General features: G+C 32.6%; 2 protein-coding genes across 5 annotated transcripts in view; one reads left to right on the top strand and one right to left on the bottom strand.

The window, feature by feature from the left end:
- Positions 1-3,818, top strand: part of LOC127729350 (uncharacterized) — a 101,154-nt gene extending 97,336 nt beyond the window's left edge. For both annotated transcript variants that reach the window (XM_052237124.1, XM_052237123.1), the window contains 2 exons: positions 32-228; positions 3,433-3,818. In XM_052237124.1, the coding sequence (XP_052093084.1) occupies positions 32-228; positions 3,433-3,480 (245 nt within the window). In that variant the 3' untranslated portion in view covers positions 3,481-3,818. The remainder of the gene's footprint in view (positions 1-31; positions 229-3,432) is intronic.
- Positions 3,819-9,416: 5,598 nt separating this feature from the next.
- Positions 9,417-24,071, bottom strand: part of LOC127729349 (contactin-like) — a 43,074-nt gene continuing 28,419 nt past the window's right edge. For 2 of the 3 annotated variants that reach the window (XM_052237120.1, XM_052237121.1), the window contains exons 15-25: positions 22,543-22,669; positions 22,038-22,199; positions 20,480-20,641; positions 18,608-18,702; positions 17,092-17,181; positions 15,781-15,928; positions 14,872-14,993; positions 13,820-14,006; positions 13,054-13,169; positions 11,819-12,002; positions 9,417-11,348 (exon numbers count right to left, since the gene is read on the bottom strand). In XM_052237120.1, the coding sequence (XP_052093080.1) occupies positions 11,227-11,348; positions 11,819-12,002; positions 13,054-13,169; positions 13,820-14,006; positions 14,872-14,993; positions 15,781-15,928; positions 17,092-17,181; positions 18,608-18,702; positions 20,480-20,641; positions 22,038-22,199; positions 22,543-22,669 (1,515 nt within the window). In that variant the 3' untranslated portion in view covers positions 9,417-11,226. Of the gene's footprint in view, positions 11,349-11,818; positions 12,003-13,053; positions 13,209-13,819; positions 14,007-14,871; positions 14,994-15,780; positions 15,929-17,091; positions 17,182-18,607; positions 18,703-20,479; positions 20,642-22,037; positions 22,200-22,542; positions 22,670-24,071 lie in introns of those variants that run through there. The other variant, XM_052237122.1, reaches the window with a different exon arrangement.

Raw genomic sequence — 24,071 nt, 5'->3', positions numbered from 1 at the left:
CACAGTATACCAATCTTAACTGTTCTTTCAGCACAACCACTCAATTGTACCAAGATGCCAAGATTAGAATCAATAAGAAATGATGAAGGTTGCTTATCTGAGAGAAAGGTCAATCTGGGTAAATGTGATGGTGGGTGTGGTCCATATGCTAATTCATGTTGTAAACCAATCACAAAACAGATAGATGTGGAGTTGGTGTGTAAAGATCTAACAACAGGGATGAAGAAGGTAAGTCTTGTTCGATATTAAAATAAAAACAGTTTAAAATAAAAAATGAAACTTTATTGGTTATGTCTAGAAAAAAAAGTATAACAAAAATACTAAACTCCAAGGCAAATTCAACTAGAGGCTCCCAAGAGCATGTGTCGCTCACCTGATTCTACTTTGGTTTTGGAAATCATGTAAAAATAGATTAAAATCATAATAGATACCCTAATAATGATTGAGGCCAAATTTGGTTTTATATCATGAATATTGGCCCGTAATTTAATCAAAAGCAGAAGACTTTTGTAAAGTTTACAGAAATTACCAATAAATTCATTGAAATTGTAGAAAATGACTTTATAAGGACAATGACAAATCAGCTACAAAGTAACAACACTTGGTCAGCACCTGAAAAGAAACATTCATACCATGTTTGGTTTCATTAAGCGGTTTTATAGAAGAAGACATTTGTATATATTTCCCATAGGGTCCTTTGTTAAACTAAGTCCCCCGTTGGCAGCCATCTTGGTTGATGGATTTGCAACAAAGTAACAACACATGGTCAGCACCTCATAAGGAACTTTCATGCCATGTTTGGTTTCATTCCATTCAGTGGTTCTTCAAAAGAAGACTTTTGTATGTATTTCACATAGGGTGCTTTGTTAAACTAAGTCCCTCTCTGTTGGCCATCTTGGATGATGGATCGGCTTCAAAGTAACAACACTGGGTCACCACCTCATAAGAAACATTCATGCCATATTTGGTTTTATTCCATGCAGTGGTTCTCTAAAAGAAGACATTTTTATGTATTGTCCATAGAGTCCTATTTTAAACGAAGTCCCCACTATCAGACATCTTGGATGATGGATCGCCTACAGAGTTACAACACTTGGTCAGCACCTCATGAGGAACATTCATGCCATGTTTTAATTCATTTCATTTAGTGGTTCTCTAAAAGAAGACTTTTGTATGTATTTCCCTTAGGGTCCTATGTTAAACTAAGTCCCCCTCTAGCAGCCATCTTTGATGTGGATCGGCTTTAAAGTAAAAACACTTGGTCAGCACCTCATAAGGAACATTCATGCCATGTTTGGTCTCATTCCATTTAGTGGTTCTCTAAAAGAAGACATTTGTATGTATTTCCCGTAGGGTCCTATATTAAACTAAGTCCCTCTCTGGCAGCCATCTTGTATAAAGGATCAGATTCAAAGTTACAACACTTGGTCAGCACCTCATAAGGAACATTCATGCCATGTTTTATTTCATTCCATTTAGTGATTCTCTAAAAGAAGACATTTGTATGTATTTCCCATTGGGTCCTATGTTAAACTAAGTTCCTCTCTGGTGGCCTTCTTGAATGATGGATCAGCTTCAAAGTAACAACACTTGGGAGCACCTCATAAGGAACATTCATGCCATGTTTAGTTTCATTCCATTCAGTGGTTCTCTAAAAGAAGACATTTGTATGTATTGTCCATAGGGTCCTTTGTTAAATGAAGTCCCCCCATTGGCGGCCATCTTGAATGATTGATCGCCTACAAAGTTACAACTCTTGGTCAGCACGTCATGAGGAACATTCATGCCATGTTTTATTTCATTCCGTTTAGTGGTTCTCTAAAAGAAGACTTTTACATGTATTTCCCATAGGGTCCTATGCTAAACTAAGTCCCCCTCTGGCAGCCATCGTGTACGATGGATCAGCTTCAAAGTAACAACACTTGGTCAGCACCTCATAAGGAACATTCATGCCGTGTTTGGTCTCATTCCATTTAGTGATTCTCTAAAAGAAGACATTTGTATGTATTTCCTATAGGGTCCTATGTTAAACTAAGTCTCTCTATGGTGGCCATCTTTGGTGATGGATCAGCTTCAAAGTAACAACACTTGGTCAGCACCTCATAAGGAACATTCGGGCCATGTTTGGTTTCATTCCCTTTATTGGTTCTCTTAAAGAAGACATTTGTATGTATTGTCCTTAGGGTCTTATGTTAAACAAAGTCCCCCACTGGCGGCCATCTTGGATGATTTATCGCTTACAATGTTACAACACTTGGTCAGCACCTCATAAGGAACATTCATGCCATGTTTTATTTCATTCCATTTAGTGGTTCTCTAAAAGAAGACATTTGTATGTATTTCCCATAGGGTTCTATGTTAAACTGAGTCCCTCTCTGGTGGCCATCTTGGATGATGGATCAGATTCAAGTTACAACACTTTGTCAGTACCTCATAAGGAACATTCATGCCATGTTTGGTTTCATTCCATTCAGTGGTTCTATAGTTGAATTTCAAAATGTAAAAAGTTAACGACAATGAGGATGACGGACGAAAACGGATGATGACAACGACGGACGACGACGATGGACGACGGAAGCCAAGTGATGAGAAAAGCTCATTTGGCCCTACAGGCCACGTGAGCTAAAAAAGGGAAATCCATAAAAACTGACAAAATCAAACACTATCAATCAACAGTACAAGTGAAAATCAACTGCCACATTCCTGACTTTGTACAGGCATTTCCAAAGAACTTGGTTTTATAGCTAGCTAAACATCACAGTTGTATAACAGTTGTTTATAGTTCAGGTTACAAATTTTTGTAATGGTTCTGTTGTTTTCTGAATCAGTTGAATTAGCTGACTTGGTATTTATACCTTCATTATTATGTTACTATTGTTTATCCCAAATATCCTTTTATCTTTAAATCACATTACAGTCCATTTTTGTCTTAAATCACTATGTATATAGGTAATAACATTAGTGAAGTTAATGTGCCAAAAAAATTAATGTTGTATGTTCAAATAAAATTGAGAATGGAAACGGGGAATGTGTCAAAGAGAGAACAACTCGACCAAAGAGCAGAAAACAGCTCAAGGCCACCAATGGGTCTTCAACACAGCAAGAAAAGCTTGCACCTGGAGGCGGGCTTTAGCTGGCCCCTAAACAAAAATGTATACTGGTTCAGAGAAATAGATGTCACACTAAACTCAGAAACATATAAATGAACCAAAATTAAAAAAACATACAAGACTAATAAAGGCTGAGGTTGAATATGAATTGATTGTTGAAGTGTAAATTGAAAGAGATGTGAGATGTACATTAATAAAACAACAACCAACCCCAATAAGAAAACCTAGAGCCATAAATATGTTTCTGTTCAAGTTAATTTTTAGAATTAAGTATTGTAAATTAAGATTAATTTTAACAATATAGCTTTTTTTCCTATTGTAGGTTGACATTATCGAAGATTGTGAATGTGAAACAATACCAGTGACGTAATGCATGGGTTGAGATTCGTCAACAACACTGATGTCTTTCATCAAATCTTTGTCTACTTAATTTTAAATATAAAACAGTGCCAGTTATAAGATTGTAATTTTGTTAGGCAAATGCTTTTATTAGTCAGTGAATCATTATAGAACATTCATTTTATTAAATGGTTTTGGACATCTTTAGTTCATAATTATATTTGCTGGGATACCTTTGCTGAAACTTCAGAACAAATTATACTTGCTTGTTAGATAAACACGTTAAATATTCTGTTACCCTTTTTCCTAGCTGTGATCTTTAAATGAGATTTAAATGTTGTTGTTGATGAAATAAAAAATATCATGCTGTTTTTGTAAAATGATTGACTAAAAATTTAGTATTTACAACCAAAGCCATACATGTGTTAATTAAATGTTGAAATTAAAATCATTTAAGGGAACAGGTACCTTTATAATAAAGTCACTTTGATAAGACTGAAAAATTTTGATGTCAATACCTAACACTTGTTTTCAATATCAACTGTCAGTTGCAATTAAATTGGTTACCATATACATGGTTTTGGTTGTAAAAAATAGGACAATCAAAGTCAGTAAGATGGTAGTAGGTGTATGTCTTTTTGTATTAATCTGCTTCAGAAAAACTAAGGATAGCTGTTAAATTTCCATTAACAAATATAACATGCATATTCAGGGCTATAACATGTTATTGACATATTGATAGACTACCATACATTGGATAATTTTCCTGTGTGGTTTTGGCCTTAGATGGAATAAAACCAATAAATTAAATGCAAATATGATAAACAATAATGAACAACAACCACTGAATAACAGGCTCCTGACTTGGAAAAGACACTCATATAATGTGACAGGGTTATAGACGTCTTTCGAATTGATGCACTTTCCCATAAATTTCCTATGTCACTATGCTTATGTTATTACATCCCAGTAAGAACCGATTGTAGAATGACATTGTTTACACCGATTGACCTCTGGTCAACCAGTGTAACTCATTAATAAAAAACAACTTGAGATTGGTGTATAAATGTTAGGAACCGGTAAACCCTCCCCAATCCTGGAATATAGGTGTAACTGTTAACAGCACAATATAAGTACAAACTTTAAACATGAATTAAAAAGACTAAAGAAAGAAAGTACCCATCTAAGAGTACTCACGCTAATTGAAAGCTATTTCAAAGACAATAACAATTAGTAAGTAAATCATGTTTCTTAGACTAAAATCTATCAGTACACATCCAATGGATTTGGTGTAAAGTCCTCATAAACAGTCTGAGAAAAGCATGACCTAATGCAATGCCAGTCAGTATCAACAGGATATAGAACCAAAAGTGCACATAACTGTAAACTAAAGAATTTTTATTTATGTTTTAATTTATTAATAACAAAATGAATGTCAGTACCGATAATACACTATTCAAAGATGTTATTACAGTTTAATTGATAACCTTTAATAATAAGTTTATTCAATGGATATATAAGTTTATATGGATTGTATCTAATTTATCAGCTCTATAAACAACATCACCATAAAAATTATGATGCAATATCCCATTTGAAGTAAGTGACAGCCAAACTACCAAGGTTTTAAGAAATTTGTTTGTAACACAATCCCTGTCTTGATAATTTACCTGTGATACATTGATTAGAGAAGTACCTTCATAAAAATCTATCGCGTCAATACATACACTGGCATATAGAATTGGGAAATATAAACACCATACTGTTGGAAATTGGGAAATACAAACACCATACTATTGGAGATTGGGAGATATACACACAATAACATTGGATCAAAAAACATCACCGTCCAAAAAGTAAAAATAATAATTGTCCCTGTTGTCGTTAGTATTTTGTATAGAGTTTCTAGTGTGAAACGGAAAATACCTTAATCTAGGAAAGGATAGTTATTGCTGTTTGAATTAGATATGATTAAATTTAATACCTGTATGTGAATTTCGGCAGTATATATGTCATATATAGAGAATTCTTGATTATTTATCGCTAAAATATCATCAAGGTAATGGTAAGTGCACCAATAATCAGAATTATATAATTTGTACTACCACTGGATCAAATTCCTCGTGGACTACCACTACCATAGGGTAGAGTCCACTCGCGATCGGTAGGCAGTGTGTCAATACCGACATGATACATTTTACAGGTTTTTCTACTCTCAAACATTTTGTATTTTTATTTTCTAAACTTTCTGTCACGAGTTTACGATAAATACTCATCAAAGATACCAGGCTAATGAAGATTATGAAAAACTAATCGAAGATACCAGGCTCATAAAAATTATAAAAACTAATCAAAGATACCAGTATGATGACGATTATAAAAACTAATTGAAGATACCAGGCTCATGAAGGTTATAAAATCTAATGAAAAATACCAGACTGATGAAGATTATACGTTCTTGATGAAAGTTTATCCAGAAATACGCTTCGGATGAATGACATTTATAAAGTGCTTGTATTATTTATAACTTATCAAATACAACAGACTTTGACACTGTTATTAAGTTCTTTTAATATTGATTTTATCGGTATAAATATTAGTTTTGTTAGCAACAATTCAAAACCAAACTAAATAGTATTGCTATACACCTATGACTATTAACGGTTCTTCATTCTGTCAATACCTACTGTTGATTCATTATTATTCGTGGAGTACCAGTTTTAGTGGTTTTAGATAAACCAAGAATTAAAATGTTCAACGAAGTATGAATATGCTATAGGATGTAAGCAAAATTTGATAAAAAAAAAACATCAAATATCCACGAAAATACAATTCATCCTCAATCGACGAAAGAATTAGCACCCACAAAAGATAAACGAATCTACTGTATATTTTGGCATTGCACAGTCATGTTTTCTTAGACTGTTTAAGACGTCTTTACACTAAATCCATTAGATGTTGGATGTGTACTGATTGATATTTTAGTCTAAGATAAATCATTTTTATATTTGTTGTTAGCGTTCAACAAGCTTTCAGTAACTATGAGTTCTCTCAGATCTGTCCTTTGTGTATTTTGTAGTTTTGTTAGTTGTTTTTGTGCTTTGTTTTGGTCTGATGAGTTAAGCCCTTTCCGTACAAAAACGGTACATTGCCGGCTTATCTCTGTGTTCTACAAAAGAATTGTCCATTAGATTGACAAAAAGTCTATCCGCAGTGAAAGAGGGTCTTCAGAAATACTGTGAAACTGCTTACTCGCGTAGTGGTATTAACCATATGTGGATTCTAAAAAACTCTAAAGAACTTCTGGCTAATTTTAAATCTCGATCTTTCTCTGAAAATAACTCTATCAAAAGTTTTGATTTTTCAGCCCTGTATACCACCATTTCCTCGTGTGAAATTGAAAAATCGTCTAAAAGAAATAATCCACGATGCTTTTCAATATAGAAATGGTAGCATACGCTATAAATTTATTACTTTGGGATACCAAACGGCATATATTGTTAACAGTGAACAAAGAGGTAAAACATACTACACAGAGGAACAAGTGATCAGTATACTGGAGTTTCTTATTGGCCACACATTTGTTGAATTTGGAGGTAGACTTTTTCAAAAAATTGTCGGCATTCCTATGGGAACGAACAGTGCGCCTCTCCTTAACGACCTCTTCTTATTTTCATATGAGTCGGAGTTCCTTCAGACACTTGTCAAAAACAAGAAGATAAAAAAAGCCAGATCATTTAATTTCACATTCAGATAAATTGATGATGTTCTTTCCATTAACAATCCAAAATTTTCTGATTGGGTTCTATTGGTATATCTTCCAGAACTAGAAATTAAAGAAACAATAGACACGGCTTCTTCCGTCTCATTTTTTAGACTTATACCTCGAATTTGATATAAGCAGTCATCTCAGTACCAGAATCTATGACAAACGAGACGATTTTAATTTTGAAGTTATCAATTCCCCCACCTTATTAGCAATATACCAACTTCAGCTGCATATGGGATATACATTTCCTAACTCATTCGGGATTCACGAGCTTGTAGCTGCTACTCAGACTCTATAAAACGTCACCAGTGTCTGAGCAGAAAGTTTATGAACCAGGGTTATGTCAAAGAACGTCTCGTCCTTTTCCTCAAAAGGTTCATTAGAAGATACCAAGACCTTGTTGATATATATTCCGTATCAACTTCACAAATAATACATGATGGTCTTGAAGTTAGATTCTAGGTGCTGACGTTGTTTATTATCTTAATTACGTAATATAGTATTCTTTTATTTGTCTTTGTAAACTATTAACCTTTACTGTTTAATCCATTTTTGGTAATATCCTTTTGGCGTGGCTCGGTACTTATACATCCCAATTATGATAATTGTGTTACTGTGCTTTGGTCATTTTTTGTATTCTTGTCTTTCAGTTTTGCTTATGTGCTTATCTATATGTCATTTTGTATTTCTTTGTTGATATATTTCTTTGTTTTCATAGTGATTAAGATTATAACACTATGTTGGCTGCTGTATGTCTATTTTCAACATTTCCCCCTATTATGTCTATTTGTTTCGTTCACACATTACTGTCTATTTAATGGAAAACTATGCGACTGTCATACAAGTGAGAGGTTTAGCTAGCTTTAAAACCAGGTTTAATCCACCATTTTCCACATAAGGAGATGCCTGTTCCAAGTCAGGAATATGACAGTTGTTTTCTGTTCGTTTTATGTGTTTGAGCTTTTGATTTCGCCATTTGATAAGGGACTTTCCGTTTTGAATTTTCCTTGGAGTTCTGTATTTTTGTTTTTGTTATTTTACTTTTTCAACCGATTTTTATAGTTTGTTTATATGGAGCAATTGAGTAATTGTTGTTTATTTCTGTTTGTCATATTGCTGTACACTGTATTTGTTTTTCGTTTATAGTTCTGTCGTACATAAATTAGGCCGTTGGTTTTCTCGTTTCAGGGCTTTTGATAGCCTCTTCGGTATGGGTTTTGCTCATTGTTGAATGCCAAAGGTTGACATAAAATTGCTTACATCTATCATGTCTATGTTGTCTGGCCTATTGTGGAGAGTAGTCTCGTTGACAAACATACTACATGTCTTTATTGTTATAACAATTGTTATATCGCCGCAACCATCTAAACGAAAGGTTTCGTAGATTTAGAGCCACAATAGACTCGTCAATTTATTTAAGGAATGACTGTAATATTTTTTCTGTCTATGAAGAAATAACATAAAAAATGTGGTGCACACTAAATAACCCGCGTAGCGGGTTATTTTAAAGTGTGCACCACATTTTTTATGTTATTTCGAATAGACAGAAAAAATATTACAGTCATTTCTTATAATTTAATTCTAAATTCCATTTTAAACCGGAGTAAACCATGAAAAAACGTTGATGACGTCACGGTCACATGACAAAATTATGTCTATGAGCTGATAAACAAAACAACGTCAGCCAATCAGAAGACGCGTTACATCCAAAATTAAATTATTGGTACATTAATGAATAATTTAAATTGTAGATTTATCAATAATTACTTAATTGAAAACCATTTTCTCTGACTTCTCTTGGAGTCTTTTGTAAACGAAACGCGCATCTGGCGTATACAATTGTATGCCTTGTGTCTATCATGAGCCTTTTTTATCAATGGTAAATTTTCTGTCTGAAGATTGGAGGTATTCACAAATAAAACCTGAAACAACTGCTTGACCTATGTCATTTTCAAATTGATTCTTTTACATTGTAATTTAAAGGTAAACGAATGAAATATTTCATGGTTTCAATAACTACAAGAATAAAGGGGAAAGTAAGACGGTTATGATAAAATTCCGTTATATTCAATCAAATGTACCGGCTTATAATGCTTAATAAGATTCAAGATTCGCCTACATAAGATCCATCTGTGGGGCTATACTAAAAAAGTTGGAAGTCAAACCAAACACAAACTTGAATAGTAGTAAACAATAAATACATATAAAGAAGTTTATTTGTAAATAAACATATACATGACATAAAAAATTATTACATGGATTTCATTACATGAATAACAACAATTTACAATTACATTTATGAAAATGATGTTCTCAAAAGATCTAGAAATGCGGGATTTTATAAATGTACAACTACTACCACATTGCTATACATTCAAATGCTATTAAGCATCTTATAACAATAGTAAAATATAGAGCATCGATGATTAAATTCACATCATGTTAAACACAAATAAGAAAGGTGTTTTTAACAGTAATGTCAAAATGTAATGCAAAAGGGTCACCAATATGACATTAACTGAAAAGTGAGGTTATATTATAGTTGAATATTGAATTTCACAATTCTTAAAACCAGTTTGCCAAGCATTGTGCCATTTTAATTGCTGCTGTCTTCCGTTCTCGTGTTTTGACTTTATCTTATTCCCAAGATATTGGAAGTATTTCAACATACCTGTAACGATTGAATACTTATAGATGAATATCCGTGACAAATGGTCAGACTCCAGTACCTAAGTTAGTTAGTAATGCTGTTACTAGTTATGCTATTGTACGGATAAATTAGATTTAAAAAAAAAAGCTGAGATATGTTATGAGATGACCTCACAAATTCACTATTTATTTGTTTGCACTTTATTCATACAGATAAATTGAAAGAGTAGGTCAAAATAGCTCTATAACAAATATATTTCTAAAGCTATGATACTAGACAGTAGTATGTTGACACACAAGTCATGAACGATAATTAACATGATTTTTACATACATAATTTTTCATCTATAGAGAAAATACTACTGCAAACATTGTTTTGGTGTAAAATGAATAATAAACCTCTTGTTTTGTTTTCTTATGTATAATCCACCTACTTATATTTGGACAAATACTATTAAATTTTAAAATCAGATAAAGAGGTATAAAATATCAAAATATGTTTGTCAAAAGATAAACTGTTGGGTTTGTTTTCATGTTTATATTTTCAGAAAACATACAACGGTTTTTTTCTTAAACTGTTTCTTACTTATGCAAATATTGTTATTTATAATATTTTATGATGTTACCATTTTGACAACTACAATTATGCAAATGCACACCAATTTTATATAAAATGACATCGACAATGATATGAATAATAAAATGTAAAGCTGGGACCATGAAAAAACAACAACATAGTAACAATCAAAAAAAAAATATACATACAATGTAGTTAGAATTATAAAAAAAATATATGAAATGTACAATTCTGTTTAATGAAATTAGTTTCTAGACACAATCAATGGATTTCTTCATTTGTAAAAGACTGAATATCACGATTGAAGTTCAACTACAGCCTATTCTACATACTATTTTCAAAGCTATGGTAGATTTCTAGTCGATATTGATATCTTTTTCAACGAATTCTTATTGAAGATATTGATAATGCCACTTTCTGGTTAACTTGTTTACTTTTCATTTCGATATGCACCATACGAAAGAAGGATTATAAAAAATATAATTGTTTAATATATATCTGAACGATCGTGTACCTGAGAAGATGACGCATTTCATGCTATATTCATATAAAATAAATATGGGGGTATTTGCTGCCAAATAAACAACTTAATGATTATTCTACATAACAATCGTTTTTCAATGAGACAAAATGGCCAGTTATCTACCTTTGACAAAGTCATTCAAGGTCATTCATATGCTGAGTACATCAGAAAAATAATAAGCTTAACGGACAAAAGTATCACTGGCTAATGTTCACTCAGTCGTTATTTTCATTGGAAAATATAATATAAAATCAAAGTATTACATTAATATGTATGAAATAACAAGTCCTATTAAGAATGTAGTTAGTGTATATGACAGTCCCTGACATCCTGCAACAATATCTGTCATGGCTGGATCAGTAACAGGTACGCCTTGTCCTCCTAGAAATGAAACGTATGACAAATTTCAAAAAGCAGAAAAATATATATTGTAACATATTTAATTTAAAAAAGGACAAAAGATAAGAAAGAACAAGAAAACTCATAAGTCAAATAAAAGCAGACAGCATAGTGGTCATATCGTAAATGACGAAAAGACAAACTTTTTTTAAACAAAAAACTAAAGAATGAACAACACAATCCCCACCAAAACCGTGGGTAATCTCAGGTGCTCATATCTACGTAAATGAAAGATGTCCTTCTGGAGAAAAGGTATATTGATCATAGGTTGTGTTAGTAATGTCAAATCAACAAGGAAACGTATATCTTATTGTCTCTTTGACACATTCACTGTTTCCATTCTCAATTTTATATCCATTGTATGACTTCAAAACTAAAATGACCCGCACTTTGTTACTGGAATAACCTTTATCGGATACGTTTGCGACGACAAATGATAATGAAATACAAACCTAAAGTGAAATATGTGACCGGAGACATTTTCCCATCACCTCCATTACTGTATCCCAGCACACGTAACTTGTATATCACACGTTTTTCTATGCCGGTTATGATACCTTCAGTCTTTCTGTTGGTGATGATTACATCGTTATTTATGGCCTGTTTTATATCCTCGTTTGCTGGATACCATCGTAACTAAAATTAAAATTGCTCTCTATAAATCGAAGGAAAAAAGTTATAAAGGTACTGCTGTGCAAACTGTTTGTTATATAAAGCATGTTCATATATAGATATAGGAAGATGTGGTATGAGTGCCAATGAGACAACTCTCCATCCAAGTAACAATTTATAAAAGTAAACCATTATAGGTCAAGGTACGGCCTTCAAAACGGAGCATTGGCTCACACCAAACAGCAAGCTATAAAGGGCCCCAAAAAATTACTAGTGTAAAACCATTCAAACGGGAAAACCAACGGTCTAATCTATATAAAAACGAGAAACGAGAAACACGTATGAACTACATAAACAGACGACAACTACTGTACATCAGATTCCTGACTTAGGACAGGTGCAATCATTTGCAGCGGGATTAAACGTTTTAATGGTACCAAACCTTCTCCCTTTTCTGAAACAATAGTATAACATTATATACCGGTATAGTTGAATTATCATAAATCCAGGTAAAAATTGACAAAAAGAATTGAAAACAAACCATCAAAATTGAAAACGAATTGAGACCAAGTTCCTCCAGAGGGTAAGCATTTCCTACTATGTATTCATCTTCCATCAAAAGATTACGAAGTCATATCCAGTGCCAAAAGGATATAAAGGCAATTTGAAACGTAGTGCGACTCAAACAGCAAACTCCAACCACATAAACATCAAGTACTACAAACACACAACGGCGGTATTCCCATCTAAGAACGTTTTCCAACCGACGATAGTAATTTTCAAACGAATCTCATGTGTTCTGATGAATATATCCGTATACATTAATACTTCTAAATACAGTTTAAGTTCACAATTGTATCATGTATAAACTTTTGATTTATTCGTAGAAACTGTCGCGTATAAATTATCAATTATAACGGATACAAATCATAAGATTATTTCACAAATGCAGCAATGCTCGTATAGATTCACAAATCATTGTCATTGTTTTTTTTTCTAAAACCTTTGCCGTCAGTAACTGTTCAACAATAAACTCTTAAAAAAGTCACTTAATTTGACTGTAAAATGGCTTTACCTTATATCCTATCAGCACTTCTTCATTGATCCCAGTTAATACACCACGCCATTTTACATGTACACTGTCAGAACCATATGATCGGACTGTAACATACTCTGGGTAATGCCTTGGTGCTGTGTATTCAATTAATAATCACTCTATTACATGTATTTCTATTAGTATAAGAAATTATTTAAAGCTAATTTAAGAAAAGGGAATAACAAATTAACGGAAGTTTTCAAGATATGTTCTTATTAAAGGTTCTTATATAATGTACACCAGACAATAACTGCAATGCAAGTAATTTAAATTCAAATAATGTGACAGTGTCCTTAATGAAAAGAGGCCGTGTATTTGCAAAGTCAAACTGATAGTTGATTTGTTTAATATATCCATTATAAGTAAAACGAAAAAGAATTTAAATGCATATAGATAATGTAATCATTTCAACTGTATGGAGCTACTTCACAGCATGTAAAAATATTTTGGGCTTTAAGAAGACTTAGGACAGTTTTGAAATATAATTCTAAAGGAATTTTCAAATAACTAGTTCATTTCTTATCAAGCCTGTATATTATACGTGAAGAAATATAAGCTGTAGTGATAGAAATACAAGACATCCCCATTAAATAATAAAAAAATATGAATTCAAAAATATTTCAATATTTCTTGTTACCAAATAAAGAATTGATTTCTCATATTATAATTGTAATTGGTTGAACATTCAAATTGTGGCGACTAAATGTAATCATTATTTATATTAACTTTTTAAAACAACACATACGTTCGGCATTGGTACTCATTCTTGTTCTCTCACTAGGAAAACTTTCTCCTGCAGTGTTGAACACCTGGACGGTAACCCAAAAATCAGCATTTGGTTCTAATCCAATAACATAGCCCGAACTTACAATACCATAATGATAGGCTGTCACTGATTTTCTGTTTGGATCATTCAAGTCGACCACATTTATCTATAAAAAAACGAATAAAGTTTACATTGAATACATAAGATGTACTTCAGGTAGGCTATGGATAGTTGTCTCATTGGCACTCATACCACATCTTCTTATTTATATCTATCATAATCATACCAGACTTGGCTTGGTGTCTATTCACCATATATAACCAAGCACCCCCTTTTTACACAACAGTATATAAAATCCGTCACTTGTTATTTGGACTAATGGCACATTATATTTTTGAATACATTTTATCTAGTTCGTTGTGTGAGCATTACTGAAGAAACTTTACATGTACTAATAATTGTGGAAAATGTGCATGCAAATTTATTAATTTGGTACCGTTAATGAATACCACTAAGTCGATACATCTGCTGGTGGACTGATAGTACCAAAGGATAGTAACAGTCCAGTATGAGCGTCACTGATCAGTTCGTGAAGACAAAACGCACGTTTGGCGTACAAAAGATTGAACCTGATACCTATGATGAGTGTATCAACTTATACCCAACGTCTCCTGTTAGTCAATTTCAAAATTTAAAGCCATTAATTGCGTTTCTGCAAAGCAGTATCCATTGTAGCTGCACACGCCAAGTTGACTTTTTGGTTTCAACGCAATGTAACAAACAGATAAAAAAGTCGTTGGTCTTAAAATAATACGTATGTAAATGGAAGGATTATGCACATTATACAATTAGTTTTTTTAAGTGAATTTCGATCTACTTTTCAAACTTATTGTAACTAATAATGTTTATTGTTTCGCTTAACGAAAATAACGTTGAAAAAGTTTTGTTGCATTTATCAAATGCATTACTCATTTATCACATAAATAAAAGTATTCTCTATCAAGTTATGATGAAACTGTAGTTGTATTTACCTCAAACCCTTGTATAGTACCACCGATGACTTCTCTGGTATTAGGTATAGGATTCCAATAGACCAACAAAGCTGTACCATTTACACCGCTTCCAGCCACGCCTGTTGGTGGATGTGGAGGAACTAAAAATTGAATCAAGGACAAGTTATTACTTACAATATCTTTTTTCTAACCTTAAAAAAACTTATCCAAAAATGAATAATTATGTCTAGATGAATTAACCACACAGTAAGATCCGACATACTAAAAAAACTTAGTGTCCTGATTGTCAATGAGAAGATAGCTGCAGTTAACCATGTGGTCTTAACCTATAGATATAGACATTTCCTATTATTTCGACACATCATTCCGACCACTGTCTTATCTTTTACACCAACATCCCGCCTGACTGTTATTAATGCAGCCAATTTCAACATATGAGTATATTGTTAATAATCGTCCCGAAGAAAATGAAATCTCATGCGTTTAGACCAGCACAAAATGTTATAATTCGCTGTACATTATAGCATGGAGTTTTCAGTTATCTTCCATCTGACTATAACTATCTACGAATAACCAGGAACATATATATCGATATACTGTTCCCAGGAATAACACAAAGTACAACAGTACCACAATTATTGTGATGGGTCGGTTGGTTCTTGGAATCATTGTCGGTATTTGGTGCGGTTCATATTGCTCCGTCTTTAGTTTTCTTTGATGTGTTTTATATACGGTTATTTGTCTTTTGGTCGGTTCTCGTTGTTTTGCCATGGCGTTGTCAGTTTGTCGTCTATCAATGAGGTTGAACATCCCTTTGATATCATTCGCCTCTCTTTTGATCATAATTGCTTAAACATGTAACTTAACCTATTATATTTAACCTTAAACGACGACACTGACTTTTACAACTTGTTCGTGTTTACTTACTCATTTCAGCAGAGTATATCACTGCCATGGTACTATTAGGACCGATTCCGTATTTATTTCTTACGCCGACCATTATTTCATATTGTTTGTAATAATCATTAGTAGTCAATGTCTTCACAAATTTCTTTTGTCGTCCAATAAGTTCTGCCTATAGATATAAAAGTAGCTAATATTAAGGCGATTTGAATTGTTTTATTTGTGAGACTTTTGTTGAAAATGTGCATATAGTTATCAAAGGTACAAGGATTATAATTTAATACGCCAGACGCGCGTTTCGTCTACATAAGACTCATCAGTGACGCTCAGATCAAAATAGTTATAAAGCCAAACAAGTACAAAGTTAAAGAGCATTGAGGACCCAAAATTGCATACCAGTAATCGTTATTTCTTCCCGTTTTAAACACATTTAAACGAACGCATATGAAAGATGAATCAGCATATGGTGCTTAATTGAGGATTTATATAACAGTTTATTTATCAAGATTTTCATCGTGAAATAGATAGTGCATTTGGCAGTCATCATCTTCATATATTTGTATTTACCATGTTTTGCTTTCCTTTGTTAAGGCAACCGATATCAAACTTTATTTTGCTTTAGGTTTAAATTGCAGAGCTTAAGATGTTTTTAGGTACAATACTATTTTGACATAGATTATTTGTAATGTTGTCAAATTGAACAGTTTTGACTAACCGGTTAATCGGATAATCTTTTGACCAATTAACCGGTTTATCGGTAGTTAAGTTGTTGTGTAAACGCCTTAGTTACAGTACTCTACAAATGCACGGTTTTTTGATACGATAAATTGAAGTTTTCCCTTTGGCATTATAATTCTTAGCTTTGAGCATTCCTAGTGAAGTTTTACTTTTAATTATCCAATACTACCATATCTACTATTTATATTGTAATAACTTCAGATTTAAGAGATAAAATTCTTCTTGATCTCATTTTGATATGTTTCCAAGTTTAACAATAGCAATTAATATACTGGACAATCGATCTGTCAAACTAAGTACCATGAGGATCACTTTAAAATTTAACAAAATTTATTAATATTTTCAATACACATTTACATCAAATCTGTTTAAATTGACAAAAAGGGCCGGTTAACCGGTTAGGTGTTTTTGGTATTCGATATTCGGTCCTTCCGACGGTTAAACGGTTTAAGCACTTAACCGTTGACAACATTTATTATTTGATGTTTTTGTATCATTGGGTTGTTGTTTCACTAGAGAATTCTCGCATATTTTATTCATGAGACATTTGCATGTTGACAATAGTTAAAATGAAAGAATATTTTACATGGAACTTACATATTGAAAAGGGGAATTGTTGTTTTCCTTACTCCTCCAATACACATGGTATTTTATTTCTGGTCCTCCTTCAAACTCTAACGATAAGGGCTGAAATATATGAATTAAAACTTGCTACAAAGGCAAAATATTAAAGTTGATTGGAAAGGGTTACCATATTTTTCTTAATATACTAATATATGGTTTATGGTCAAGTATTACAGGTGAAAAGACAAAAAATCTATATTGGGTTTATCCGTAAATCTTACGAATTCTTTACTTATGAGATTTAACCATTTTATCGGCGTTTCTATCAAACCTATTAATGACCCCAGGAACTAAGATATAAAGCATGTCATGTTTTTTTTATGATTAAAAGTCAACTTATACTCTTCCAAACCACTTGCGACCGCATCGGTTTTTTGTGGGGTTCCTGATGCACAAGTTTTCTGTGTAGTATTTCTAGCCTTTTGTGCCTTTTCGCCGTTTTTTGCCTTGGTTTTTCTTCGACTTATGATTTGTTATTGTCTCTGTGTTATCTCTGCCTTTCTCTTGTAATAATATTAAAAAGGGAACAATTCACTCTGAAAAATGTATGTGCAACTGCGTTTCTTTTTATTTGTCCATTTCATGCTTTTCCCCCCTTTTTTCTGGTTAATGTCGATAGCAATAGCTTAAATGTATACCTCTCATGCAAAGCAAAGCTCTGATTTTTTGTCCGGTGACTGGCTTAACTCTTGGTTCTCTGTGGTTCAATCAGCTCTTCAGTTAGTATTAGTCTATAGATTTTCAAACATGCTGGGCAGTGAAATTGATTGTCCAATACCATTTAGTACAGTAATTTGTACCGTTATTGTATTGGGTAAATATTTTCTTTCCCTTTTCATATAACAGGGGTCAGTTGCTTACAATAAAATTTTTCAATCAATTCTTCAAATAAAGGGCATCAGTAGTGTACTGCTGTTCAATAGTCATAAGTCGAATAAGCGAAAACAAATCCGGGTCACAAACCAAAACCCGAGGGAAACACATCAACTATAAGAGCAAAACAACGGAACAACAGAAATACTGCTACAAAAACAAACTCCAACATACATAGAAACGGATTATTTGATAACAACTGCCATATTCCTGACTTGGTACAGGACATTTTAGGAAAAAATGGTGGGTTGAACCTGGTTTTATGGCTAGCCAAACCTCCCGCTTATATGGCAATGTTAAAAATACCGATAAAATGACAACATTTCGTGAGAGGAATACAGTACAAATAATGGCAAGAACACTCAGGACTGATAAAAACATAAATACATAATATAATAGTACATTACAACATGTACACAACAGAATAACAACGGACACCTGCCATACGGCAGTGCACCCGTGCACTACAGTAGAATTATGAACTGTGCGTGAGACGAACGTATCAACGCCACAAAAAGTGACGTCACAGGTAAATTTCTAAAAATAGAATATAAAATTGAGTTTGTAATGGTGTTATCTTATGTATCTTATTAACCATTACAAGAAAATAACTTACTTGCCACGATATCTGTAAAGTACCAAATGATCCATTACCACCACCTACGTACTGAACAGGATATTCAGGTTTGGCACCAGGTATAGTGTAAGATTCTGTCAAAACAATGGATATAAAATAAAGGAAGAATCACATACTAGTATTTGTTTAAGTGGTACGATTTTCATTCCAGTCTTAAATCAATTATAACTTCTTAAGACTTCTGACAAACATATATTACATTCAAAGTTGACGAGTTGAAATGGCAGAATAAACATTTGTTAGAATTATCTGTCAAAAGGCGTGATCAAGACACCAAAAACGGTTCCAATTTTTTTTTTAACTTTTAGGCATACATTTGTATGTCTTTCTACAGTTATAGTGTACTGTCTATACCTAGTTGGAATGACACAATTTCGTGACCCCATTATCAAAATATTTGGATTGTGTTAATTCATTCACCTCAAAGCTGTGAAATTGGGTATTTCAATCAAATGTATCTATAGTCGTTTAGTAATAAAATAGGAATACATGCACTGTCGTTCTAAGCATTCCCATATCGTAATTCATCAAGTTATGAAGGTACCTTACATATCAGACAAGCGGTATGTTTCTGACAGATCAATGTGATCTATGAGATACAATTACTCACTGATATAAGGGTTATTGAATGACAAGACTTCAGCAATATATCTCAATGTGAATTAAATAATATCGCATGATGCTTTTTGGTTTTATCATTTGGAAGGTTTTCATGCATTTTGTTTCATATGAGTACAAAAATAAGTCGGCAAATAGATGTGCACAATTTGTTTTGATACCGAATGTGTATATTTATTGAATTATTAATCGACAAAACTCAACACATAAACACTGAGATTTACTTAACGTTACAAAACCGCTTACAATATCATATCAGCACTACTATTGAAAAATCAATCTTCACTTATTGTCTGTTCAACTTAACTGTGAAAAGTTTTTTCCAATGGCATCTATATTAATCTCTGTAATTGTTTGTTAAAAGTATGTTCCACTTTAATGAATGAAAAAGTTCGTAGAAATTTTTTGACCACTCTACATGTAACTTATTTATTACTATTGCATATGTAAACCATAATGTATGTACTTGGCTTTCAAATATTTTGGTCTCGACCATACCGGATGAATGCTTTATTGAAATATGCATATTCAAATCACAATTACCGATCAATAGTTATATTAAAAATACTACAACTTATTTATCTAATCCGGGAAAGCGCTTCGAGAAAATGATATTTATAACGTGTTGTTTTCATTTTTAAGGTCTAAAGTTTTTATAAGGCGTTATATTGTATTCAGTGTTGAAGATCATCGAGAAACTGCAATATATTAACAGTTCTTTTGATAAATTGGTGATTTTCTATAGTATTCTAGGCACCTTTTGTCTCATAAACATCCATCCCATATCATGCATATTGTGTTTCAGCTACCACTGATAAGTGTTGTGACTTTAAACCCAAATAAGAGTTATTCAAGATGTGACCCTGTTGACAAGTAAAATAATCCAAACAGTAATTATTTAGACTGGACATCGCTGTAAAATTATGAACTCTCTAATTTAGTTCAAGACCATCAAACAGATAACACGTTGAAGAACAACATTGAGATGGTTTTGTTAGTATTTTCTAGTATTAAGCTTTATCCTTTGTACACAGTATAGTCATCCTATACCTTTAAGTTTCTAAATCAACACTTCAAAATTTAAACGTAGATTGTCAATTTCAGTATAACCTGGATCAAGGACACTCAAGATATACCGCTGGAGAGACTCTAAACCAAAAATGCCAATAAAAATCCTTAGTGGGGTCAATTTGTCTTAAGAAGTGAAATGAATAAAAAAAAAACAATACTTACTTGAAGGTATACTTGGATATCCTGGTACAGAAAAAGCATTTGAAGCAAAAATACGGAAAGTATAGTTGTTATAAGGTAACAGACCAGTTACTATGTATGTTCTCTTTTTAGAATCCGTGCTATCATCTGTTGGAGCATACCTTGCATCAAAATCACTTACTTCTATAAAACAAACATTTCAATAAGGAAAAGGAAAATTTAATTAGGCAATTACCCAATTAATCAAAATAACATAGTATGCATAGTACAGATGCATCAGAAACTCTTTATTTTTTTCATTTTTTTTATTCAACAACAATATTGCACACGCTGTTAACAATTACTCCATTGACACAAATATCTCAGTGACGGTCCCCGTATCAACTTCACAAATAATACATGATGGTCTTGAAGTATAGATTATAGGTACTGACGTTGTTTATCATCTTGATTACGTGTTATAGTGTTCTTTTATTTGTCTTTGTAAATTACATTTACTGTTTAGTCGTGTTTTGGTAATATCTCTTTGGCGTGGCTCAGTTCTTTGGCCCGTCATTATGTTATTGTGCTATAGTAAATTTTTGTATTCATGTCTTTCATATTTGTTTATGTGCTTTGTCTATATGCCATTGCGTTTTCCTTTGTTGACATATTTGTTTGTTTTTATAGTGATGAAGATTATTACACAATGTTGACTGCTGTACCCCTATCTTTTACATTTTTACCTATTATGTCTGTTTGTTTTGTTCACACATTGTTGTCAATAAAATGGAATGTTATGCGACTGTCATACAAGTGAGAGGTTTAGCTAGCTATAAAACCAGGTTTAATCCACCATTTACTACATAAGGAAATGCCTGTACCAAGTCAGGAATATGACAGTTGTTTTCCATTCGTTTGATGTGTTTGAGCTTTTGATTTTGCCCTTTGATATAGGACTATCCGTTTTGAATTCTCCTTGTTATTCTACTTTTCATTGGTACCAGAATTCAAGGATTCTTCATGTTAATACACTGCATTTTGTTAGTCGTTTTCAAAAAATATGAATATAACATCAATGAATAAATAATGTCATTATTTTAATGTATTTATATAATCTGGCGTTATTGTCGAAATTGCATAGCTGATCCGAGATTCGGATGCATTTCTTTATTTTTAAAGTAAAATATTTTACCAATATTCATTCCAAAAGTGAAACACAGCTGGTGTATCATAAAAATGATGTTCAATCGACTTAATGTAAATGTAGTATTTCATGGCATTACTAATATCTTTAACAATAAACAAACCAAGTAAACCGTTATCTTTATAGATCTTTTTTTAGTCGATATTTGACAACATAAGTACATGTATATGAGATTGATTGCTAATGATATAACTACCCACTAGAGTCTAAAGTTTGTTCTTGCATCCACTTATGTTTTTGTTTGTTAAGTACAAATATGACTGCAAACTGTAGATATATGAAAAGCAACGTGTTTTCCTACATTATTTTTAACTTTTTATTTTGATTATTTCATTCCTTCCTTAAAGCTTAATAGAGTTTCATACAACTGTTTATAATTAATTTCGTACGAACCTCCAACCTTTCTCCAAATAGGATTAAATGTAGTCATAGCCTCAATAGTGTAATTAGTTATAGCGCTACCCCTTTCTGCTGGTTTCGTCCATGTTAAAGTTATCGAGTAAGGGGTAGCGGTGCCTTTGATAGCATAAACACCAGCAGGTTCTGCCGGGGGACCTGAAATTATTAAAGTTGTTAGCGTTCTATCGATTCTCTTGGTAATCTTGATAATCTTGCCTTTGATTATCCATTGCATTGTCTTTCCATCTTTGACCATTTTTTTTTATTCCGATTGACTACAGTTTCATTTTGCAAAGTGAATTTTAAAAATTCGTTGTATTACGATCGATTCAGAAATAGGACTAAAGTACACAATTGTTATCTTATCCCTGCAAAAAACGTAAAGTTATAATTCGTGCTTCCGCTCTTTTCAACTTAATTAAACAATAACATGTACAATTTAATTCAAAATTTGCAGATTCAAAATAATTATAGAAGAAAAAAATTCAAATAAGCATACCATGGACGGTTAATTTGCCAATGGCGCTGACGGATGACACAGTTGTTGTCGCCACACACTCATAGTATCCATCGTGTTTAAACTGTGCAAAACGTATCCTTAAACCATGCATGTTGATCCCATTTACCTAAAACAAAAATCATTTTTTGTCTGTTTAAATATCGATTATATATGAATAAAACTCTTTATGGAGAAAGTCATGTTGCTGGTTGTATAATTATGATACCCTTAATTTGACAAAGGCAAAAACACAGAATATAGAATAAAGACCTATGTTTTCTTGGTTTTTGACAAAGAGAATATAAGGTGTGAAATATTCAACGCGAACCGACCCCTTCATTTTCCATTAGTATCTATGAAAAGCAAAATGAGGATGTTAAATCTGATGTATGCCTTTTTGTGCTTCTTCGTTACATTTGTTTGTTTTTATAGTGATTAAGATGATAACACAATGTTGACTGCTGTACCCCTATTTTTGCCATTTTTACCTATTGTGTCTGTATGTTTTGTTCACGAATCGTTGTCAATATAATGGAATTTGATGCAACTGTCATACAAGTGAGAGGTTTAGCTAGCTATAAAACCAGGTTCAATCCACCATTTTCTACATAAGAAAATGCCTGTACCAAGTCAGGAATATGACAGTTGTTATCCATTCGTTTGATGTGTTTGAGCTTTTGATTTTGCCATTTGATAAGGGACTTTCCATTTTGAATTTTCCTCGGAGTCTAGTATTTTTGTGATTTTACTTTTCAGTGGATTATACTGTAAGTCTTATCAAAGTTTAGAAAAATACGATTTAGTTTCAAAATTGTATGTGTCTGCCTATACCTTGCCGTCGATTTAAGATAGAAATTGAATCAAATTTGTAAGACACATCAACTCCATTTCACGTAAATGTGTTATTTAAGAAATATACAAAATTCATTTGAATCATCTTGTTTTTATTAATATTGTCAACTATGTGCTTTTTGAGGATCATAATTTTAAACCTGAGTTTGTCGATATACTAAGGATTTTCTACCCCAGGAATAGATTACCTAAACTGTATTTGACAAAGCCCTTCGAAATTTAGACGTCATTAATGCTTTCCAACCTCATACTTTATTTGGCATTTATAACTTGTTTGATTCGAGCGTCACTGATGAGTCTTTTCTTGAAGAAATGCGCGTCCGGCGTACAAAATAAAGCCTGGTATCTATAAATTATTAACCATTATTATACAATAAAGAGATGTGGTATGATTGCAAATAAGACAGCTATCCACGTGAGACTAGATCACGTAGAAGTTAGCAAATAATTGTCACTGTACGGCCTTCTATAATGTGCAAAACGCATACTGAATACCAAGCTATAAATGCCCCAAACATAACAAAGCGTAAAACAGTTCGCGAAAACCAACGGCTTGATTTAAGTATAAAATAAAAAAACGAAAAAACAAATATACAGCAACAACCGATAACCACTGAATTACAGGCACATACAAAGTGTGGCAGGGTAAACATGTTTGTGGACGTAAAACCAACCCC

This window comes from Mytilus californianus, unplaced genomic scaffold (assembly GCF_021869535.1).
Source record: "Mytilus californianus isolate M0D057914Y unplaced genomic scaffold, xbMytCali1.0.p SCAF_2, whole genome shotgun sequence".
Taxonomy (NCBI): domain Eukaryota; kingdom Metazoa; phylum Mollusca; class Bivalvia; order Mytilida; family Mytilidae; genus Mytilus; species Mytilus californianus.
The sequence above is the reverse complement of the archived record's forward strand: the minus strand, read 5'-3'. Positions and strand labels throughout refer to the sequence as shown.